Raw genomic sequence first — 8,739 nt, 5'->3', positions numbered from 1 at the left:
ACTTAGATTTACGTGCAAGTTGGAGGAACCCAGGAGGCCAAACCTAATTAGGAGTCTTCCGCGACGGCGTGCCGCATAAACTGATCGTGTCTTTTTGTCTCTTTCTTCCCGGGGACATTCATTATCTGTCTTTCACTGCACCTAAGCAAGCGTGTTTGTGTGTGTGTTTGGTAGTACGCTGTTGTTCTTAAATCGGGGAATAGAAGAATTGGTGGCAGAGGAACAGAGCGAATAGGAGAATCCAAGACTGAACCGTTTCTTATCGTTGAATGTGACAATATAATGTCGACGCAGATCTCATTGATGAAAAAAAAAAACACTTGTAGGACGCTTAAGCTTCGCCTTTAAGACGGGAACGCCATAGCATTCAAAAATCCGTGCGTGCTTCTCAAGCTTCCCGGCAACTGCAGCTTGTGCAACCTTAATGTGTACCGGGAAACTCTGGCGGTGAATGCTGTGCATGAAGGCAAGATTCGTGGTAGAAACGCGGCCTCTTACGCAGGCCGATCCCTGCCGTAGCGCATAGCTGCGCCAAAAAAATTACATAATTTTCAGGTTTCGGTTATTCTTTCACACTGTTAGTCTGAGAAAATTTGACATAAAAACATGCGCTGTCGGTGTTCTGTTTCATGACGTTTGGGGGCGTCTTCAGAAAATTTCTAGGAATAATTTTGTCAAAAATGTAAGACAAGGTATGAGCGACGTTAGTTCTAGAATGGTGTGGAAATACAACCCGCATATAACTCATGTCATACAGCAAGGCGTGTCATATGCATATACCTAAACACATACAGAAATTTTCGCTGGTAATCGATGAGATTTAAATGAATATGCACTTGGAACGAATTATGAGCATGACAATAGTTGCAAAATATGTGGCGGCACACCCGCAGTAAATATGCAATGCGTTTCTAGCTACCTTTTTACCGAGAGGCCAATTTGATACATCGAAACTCAGAAATAGCTAGAAAGCCAATTCATATATCCGCAAACTCTGGTAATGCATATATCATAAGAATATGTTTTATATGCATAGACTTAGTGAACCTACCACGTACAATTAGTAAATTACAAAATGTGCCGTGAATCAAGAATGTAAATAGTATAATTTCGGTAATTTTGCTGAATATGCATTCTATCTTGTCAGGCAAAGAATTGTCAACATTAGTAACTCTGCATAAGCAGTACAATTGAGCTACATGCCATGAACAATTTGTACAATTTAAGGATAAATGAACATCTCATTCTTTGCTCCTAAGGGACCTTCACTTACAGGCTCTTCAGAGCGCTGCTATTAAGCGCCCGTTTCTGCGTTGAGCGTCGGTGGGCCTAGGCGTACCTCGTCGTCGTACCTCGGCGTAACCGAGCGAACGAGCACAGCGAAAGATGAAAGCGAACGCGGAGCCACGGTAGATGCAAGGAGAGCGTTGAAGGAGGAGTGGGGAGGAGGAGGCTACAGTCAAATCTGTCATGATGCGCCAAGGTTTGTAATCGAGAGAAGGCTCTAGGCACCCTCCGTTAGACCGACGGTCTGCGGCGTGGTGGTGATGAACGATAACTGACCGCGAGCAGCTGTGCTCGTCGGTGTTTATTTGATGTGGTGACCAATGGTGCCCACCGAGCCTGGTGGGCCAATGAAAATTATTTCCGAGAGGGCGTCACATGCTTGATGCTTGTTACACTCCCTTACCCCAAGTTTGTTTGTTGACAAAAAACAGAAGTCGACGGTGCCTACTATCCAGGAGAGTAACCATCCCGCAGCCTCCGCGGTTGAGTATTCCGCCTGGACAGCGGTGTTGACGGGCTGGGTGTGGCAACGCCGGGTGCTGCCTGAGCCAGCCTCGCTCCGTCTGGAGGGTCCGGAGGGTCCGTACTGGCCGGCCTGGCGTGTGGTGCCGGACGTGACACCGGCCCAATGCTTGCCGCACCACTGGAAACGCTTGATGCCTCCAAGGTGGGCGGTGTGCTGCTGGAAGCGACTGGTGTTGCCGCTAGTCCTCCTGCGTGCTGTACTTCTGAAGTGGCAGTCGAGGGTGCCAGCCAGGTCCCAAGGCGAGGCGTAGCATGCTCGGCGTGCCGGTGCCATGTGGCCCCGTCTGGCATGCGGACGAGCAGCGATTAGGCGCTGGCAGGAGACATCACCTGTCCGGCAGACCAGGGTAGGTCAGGACGGATGTTCCTAGCGAAGACTGGAGCTCCCGACTCCGGCAAAGGCCCGGGATGGCACCCTCGGTAAGCAGCCAGCTTCTGCTTCAGCTACTTCAGGAGCGCTGTGGTTGCAAGGTCTTGATGCAAGACGTCAAATGGTGTCATGACCATACGACCCAACAGGAGCTCACAGGAAGCACGGTCAGTGACATCGTGGGGCGTGATATGGTACTGCAACAGTATCTGGGCAATCTGCGCCCGGAAATCCCCTGTCTGGCTCTTCTAAAGCTTGTCCTTGATGGTTTGGACCACCCGCTCGGCTGCCCCGCTGCGCCGCTGGGCCATCATCCGGCGGATTCCGTTCTTCGTCAACCAGGCTAGGTACTCTGGCTTTCGAAAGCAGGACCATCGTCGGACACGATGACATCAGGCAACCACTGGGCAGCGAAAACCTGCTGCCGCACCGCAATGGTCGCCCCTTCTGATGGAGTATTGACAGGTTGAGCCTCCACCCACATTGAAAAGGCGTCCAACACCCGTGGGAAGTAATGGCCCTTGAAAGGCCCCCCAAATCCACATGCAGGCGGGACCAGGGTGTGTGTGGGAACGGCCAGGGGGTGATTTACACATGACATGAGGCCCGCTGCTGCTCCTGGCAGACTTGGCTGCTCTGCATCATGTAAGCGATGTCCTGGTCCAGGCCAAGCCACCAAACTTGGGACCGGGCCACCATCTTGGTCTTTTCCACGCCAGGATGACCCGCGTGCCTCAACTGCAGGACGCTGGACCGGAGGCTTTGTGGGATCACCATCTCAGAACCCCAGAGTAGGCAGCCCTGCTGCAAGCTCAGCTCGGCGGCCCTCTGGCTATAGGCCTGCTGAGCCAATTCCTCCCTACGGGACACCACTTCGACGACCTGGGACAGGACTGGGTCCCGTCTGGCAGCTTGCCATATTGCACATCTGGAGAGGATCTCCGGGTGCGGGTGCTCCAGCATGAACACTTCAGCAGGTTCTGGAACAACATCAGGCACCTCTGGCAGGGGCAGACTGCTCAGGGCATTAGCAGGTCCCAGGCTCTTTCCCCGACGGTAAACCAGCTCGTAAGTGTAAGCTGCTAGCCTCCAGGCTGAGCGTATAACTCGAGGTGATGCCTGCACACGAACTGCTTTGTCAGGCCCCAGGAGCCCCAACAGCCGCTTGTGGTCCCTGACCGCTCTGAACTTCCGGCCCCAGAGATACTGCTGGAAGCGTTCGACCCCAAACACGAGGGTCAGGCCTTCCTTATTGAGCTGGCTGTAGTGTTCCTCTGCAGCATGAACCCGACGAGAAGCAACCGACAGAGGGCGTTCCTGGCTATCCTTGACCCGGTGCGCCAGGACGGCTACCACATCGTACGGCGATGCAGCTACGGTCTGGACGGCAGCTTCGCAGGATCGAACTGTACCAGCACTGGAGCTTTGCTGATGAGCTCCTTGCTGCGCTTGAAGGCCCGGTCCTGCTCCTTCTTCCAGATCCATTGCTGACCATCTCGAAACAGAAGATGGAGCGGCTGTAGACGCTCCAACAGGTTCGGCAGGAAACCCTTGTAGATGTTGATGAGGCCGAGGTAGCTCTGAAGCTCTTTCTGGGGCATAAGCGCCTTGAGCACAGCATGAACTTTGCGGGGAGCCGGGGCTGGGCCAGCCTGGGAAATGAAATGTCACAAGTACTCAACAATGGGGATTAGGAAAATGCACTTTTTCAGCTTGAGCTTGAAACCGGCGTCCTGTAGTCGTGCCAGGACGTTGTGCAGGTTCTGCAGGTTGTCCCCGTCGTCGTTGCCAGTAACAAGCATGTCGTCCAAGTACACCGCCACGTGCCTCATGCCCCTGAAGAGTTTGTCCATTTCCCTCTTAAATATGGCTGGGGCTGAGGCCACACCAAACTGTAAGCGCATGTACTGGAAGAGCCCCAATGTTGTTAGTATTTTTGTGACATACTTCCGGGAGGCATCGTTGAGCACCAGCTGATGGTAAGGATCTATGAGGTCGAGCTTGGTGCACTTCTGTCCACCGGACAACGCTCCACAGAGATCAATCCAGGGCAATGGGCATTTCTCGACGGTAGCGACGGGGTTGACAGTAAACTTGAAATCCCCGCAGATCCGGGCACTGCCGTCTCGATTGAGGACTGGTACAATGGGAGCGGCCCATTCAGAGGTCATGATGGGCACCAGGGTGCCCTCTCGCTTTAACCACTGCAGCTTATGCGTCACCCCGTCCTTCAGGGTGAACGGCAGTGGGCGAGGCTTGAAAAAACGAGACCGGGCTCGCTCAGGTACATAAATTCCAGCCGTGGTGCCGGTGAATGGGCCCACCCCTGGTTGGAACAGGGACTTTAACTCGGTTAGGAAGCTGGGGACGTCTCTTTCCACATGCAGGCTGGATTCGTGGTACTCTGGCAGACGAACACCCAGTGCAGGAATCCAGTTTCGGCACAGCAGCGTGGGCGACAACCCCTTGGTTAAGTAAAGGGGAAGGGTGCATCCCTGTTGCCAAAGCGAACGCTGACCTGGGCTGACACGGGACCTGGGAGAGCTGGCCGGAGTAGCTGTGTAGATTCACGCCCGAAGCCTCGACGGACACGCCAGGGAAGGTACACTTGAACAGTTTCCCGGCCATGACTGACACGCTGGCCCCTGTGTCCAGCTCCAGGAAAATGGGGTGCCCGCGGGCTTCAACGGTCAGCATGAACGGCAGCACAGGCAACGGTGCAAGGCCCTTGTGCCACATGTCGAAAATCGGGGGTCCTCGGCCACGATGGTTGGTCCTCGGCCGCCGCGTGTCCTTGCAACGGCTACCACGGCCGCGGGCTTGTGTGCAACCTGGGTTTGAACCAGGCTGCTGCTGCTGTCCGCTATTCGTCCTCCCCCTTCGGAATACCCTTGCCAGGTGCCCAGTTTTCTTGCACGTGAAGCAATGTGCTTGAGAGAACTGGCACTGAGAGGGGGAGTGGGCACCACCACAGTCACTGCAGGTGCTGCCCTTTGTCGCAAACTTGTTGACCATCGCTTCAGCCAACTGTGGGCCAGTCACACGGGCAATCTCGCCGGCGTCCTTGGCGGCAGCTTCCATTGCCAGCGCTGCCTTCACGACGTCGTCCAGCGAGTGGTCGGGAAGCTCCAGGAGTCGCGTCTGCATGGCGCGGCTATTGATGCCGCAGACGAAACGGTCTCGGAGCAGTGAGTCCAGCTGGTCCCCGAAGGCGCAGACACTCGCTAACCCTCGTAGAGCGGCGATGAACTGCCCAAGAGCCTGTCCTTCCCGGTGGCACCGGTTGTTCAAGCGGAAACGCTGCATTAGTGTGGACCGTGTTTGGTTGAAATGCGAGCGCAGTATAGCGAGCAGCTCACCCAGTATGTTAACAAGCGGCGTGGCTGTCTTGAGAAGGTAGAGCAAGAGACTCAATACGCGGGTTCAGCAGTTGACCAGTAAAATGTCTGGCTGTTTGGCCTCGGGTGTGTCGTTTGCCCGGAATAACACGTGGACTTGCCCCACGTAAACTGACCAGGCGGACGCATCTCTCTCAAACGGCACGAGCCTTCCGTACAGCGGCATGGCGGCATCAACGGAGAAGGTGCATAGCCGCTCGCAGTGGCGTGGGACGATCCGTGAGTACTCGTCACCAGTGTCACGATCCGCCCGGGTTCGTGAACGAGGGAGGGCTCGAGGCACTCTCAGTTAGACGGACGCTCCGCAGCGTGGTGGTGATGAAGGATGACTGACCGCTGAATAGCTGTGCTCGTGAGTGTTTATTTGGCGGGGTGACCAATGTTCTCCACCGAGGCTGGCGAGTAGCCAGTGCCGGAGCGATCGGCGGCAGCCATCTTTTATTCCTTTCGGAACGGGGCAACCTGGGGCTATTCAGAAGAAATACCAGTTTTGTTCGGCATGTTAATGCATCTTTAACGCGTACGCGTCACTTTGACGCGGTAAGTTGTTGCGGTTTTGGGACGTCACGTGAGAGGCAGGTGAAGTTGGTGCCGCCTGAAAACTTTTGACTAATAGCCGAGGGCTAATGGCACAAAGGCGTAGAATCAGAAATAACAATATTTGTTTTGTTCGGTCAAATTATGCATAATAAGTGTGTAAACGTCATATCAGATGGGGAGCTATAGCGGTTTTCGTGACGTCGCGTGACAGCCAGGTGAAGTGGGGGCGGTCCAAAAAGTTTTTGACCAATCGCGGTGGGCGGATTGTAGAATTGGAGTAAAAAAGTTTGGATTAGTTTTACGTTATAGCGCCCGTATTACATCGCTAGGCGCCGTGGAAAGATCTGAAATTTCAAACCAAACGCCATTTGCCCTTCTTCTCCCGGCCGCCGCGCTCCAAGCCGGAAGGTGACGTACATGTGCCAGTGCGCCTGCGTACATTGGTTTGTGCTGTGACGTCGCTAGTGGTGGCACGTGACTTCGTGAATTATTCAAGGCAATACCTGTTATTTGTGTAATATGTTGCTTGCATAGACAAATTACAACTTCAAGAAATATTAAGACACACAAACCGAACATCTGCCTGTTTTTGTTTTATTTCGCACCGCAGCAAGAGAAGTGCACTTCCGTTTCATCTGCTTATTGCCATGTGGTGCAGCCACCCGCGCAGACAATTTCCGCAAGCGGATCACATGCTCTATGATGCACTTGTCTCAGCCTCAGTATTCGTGTAGCCCTCACGTATACCGCTGGTCGGTTGTCTTCGTGCACAGCGCGCAAAATCGTGCCCTGCGCAAAACGAGACAGTCACAACAGCTTGCGTGCGACGCTGTCAGCGAAAGTGCGCTGCACCGCAGAAAAGCGACAAGAAAAAAAGAGGAAGGCAGGACCTATGACGTATGTGTCCCGAGATCCTCGAGTTCGGGTATGGGAGAACGCGGGGAAGGAATTTCTCTTGCGGGGGCTAGAAGAGGCAAGTGTAGAGAGCGTCTATGTTTTCGGTGAATCGCGCTTCCTGAAATCATTGGTTTGCGGCACTAAACTATTTCTATCTCAGCTATTAATGAGTAGGTTTGAACAAATTTTGCGGCTGAACGCTCCCTAGAGGACGCGTAACAACTTCTAGCGTATAACCGAAGTTTCCAGTGTGGTCTGGTTAGGGGCCCTTTAAAAGCTATTTCCCCGAGGACCGTCGTCTTCGTCATCATGATCATCATCAGCCAATTTTATGCTCACTGCTGGACGAAGGTCTCTCCCTGCGATTTCCAATTACCCCTGTCCTGCGCGAACTGAGTCCAGCTAGCGCCCGCGAATTTCCTAATTTCATTACCCCACCTATTCTTCTGCCGTCCTCGACTGCGTTTCCCTTTGTACCCATTCTGTAACCCTAATGGTCCAACGGTTATCTAACCTGCGCATTACATGATCTGCCCGGCTGCATTTTTTTCTGCTAATGTCAATTAGAATATCGACTATACCTGTTTGCTTCCAGGGCCGCGTCCGTGTTTTAACACAGAACTCGAGCTTTCTGCTCCGGCGTTCGCATCAGACGTCACCTGCGTTCGTACCGTCGAGTACGCGCCGTGATTGACGCGGCCTTACGAGAATAAAGCGTCATTACCTGGGCTGATACCGCAGGTAGTGCCATACCGGGCCGACTCACGGTGGAGGAGAAGCAGGCGGTGAGCAATCGCTACACATGGGCCGATCCGGAAGACGTGCGATGCCGGGCCGACTCGCGGCGGAGGTGAAGCAGGCGTAAAGCAATCCCCATCGTGGGCCTGTCCCGAAGATAGTGCAATGTTGGGCAGACCCGCGGCGGGGGTGAAGCAGGCGTTAAGCCCTGTCCATACGTGCGCCGATCCCGAAGATAGGGCAATGCCAGGTCGGCCTACGGCGTAGGTGCAGTTCGTCGTTAAGGGGCCCACTAACACAGCTTCGTTGGCCATCCTTCTTCACAGAGTGAAACGGCGCTGAGTTTTTTATTGCTGCGTTAATCTTGCAAGTCTTCAGCCGGCGGCCACGGCTGACGACTCAGCGTTGCCTACGCCAATCGCGTGACGTGACACTGAACGCAAACTGAACGTGCGTTTCGAACCGCGATCTCCGATCGCGCCCCTGGTTTCCTGCTTATTGCATTCCTTGCAAGGGTGCTCAAGCTGCTATGCCTTATACTTGCCATCTTCATACTTGGCACGAGAACCAAAGGTGACGACCGAATGCGATGCGACTTGTGATATCGCTGAGCGAGTGAAGAATGTTTACGGAGGGAAGCTCGACAGACTCATGAAGTCAACCATATCCCACGTTTTGCCCGATTTATCGTTCAAAACAAAAAGAAATAAAAAATGACCAAACTGAATGAAGAGTTGTTTGCCATTCACCCAAATTTCTTTATTTCAAGAGAACTCCTGAATGAGAAGAAATGTGAACGTCCGCATCTACTTCGTTCCACCAGATCTTGTGATTCCCGGCAACCGCTAGAAGCACGCATGTTCATTGACACCGAAACTAGCACTCGCCTTCCGGGAGTCGACGTAAGCGTATGAGGTCAGTACAGTACCTCTGTACCAGCGTGTGTGACGGGGTTCACTGCTCCTGCAAGAGGCGATGGCGAGC

General features: G+C 53.6%; 1 protein-coding gene across 1 annotated transcript; it reads right to left on the bottom strand.

The window, feature by feature from the left end:
- Positions 1-2,770: 2,770 nt before the first annotated feature.
- LOC139049286 (uncharacterized) lies at positions 2,771-3,667 on the bottom strand. Its single transcript, XM_070524664.1, has one exon. The coding sequence runs from the start codon at positions 3,665-3,667 to the stop codon at positions 2,771-2,773; it is 897 nt and encodes a 298-aa protein (XP_070380765.1).
- Positions 3,668-8,739: the final 5,072 nt, after the last annotated feature.

The sequence above is a fragment of the Dermacentor albipictus genome, chromosome 8 (assembly GCF_038994185.2).
Source record: "Dermacentor albipictus isolate Rhodes 1998 colony chromosome 8, USDA_Dalb.pri_finalv2, whole genome shotgun sequence".
NCBI lineage: Eukaryota > Metazoa > Arthropoda > Arachnida > Ixodida > Ixodidae > Dermacentor > Dermacentor albipictus.
The sequence above is the reverse complement of the archived record's forward strand: the minus strand, read 5'-3'. Positions and strand labels throughout refer to the sequence as shown.

Excerpts from the sequence above, each read along its gene's own strand:
- LOC139049286 (XM_070524664.1), bottom strand. The coding sequence starts at position 3,667 with ATGGATCTGGAAGAAGGAGCAGGACCGGGCCTTCAAGCGCAGCAAGGA.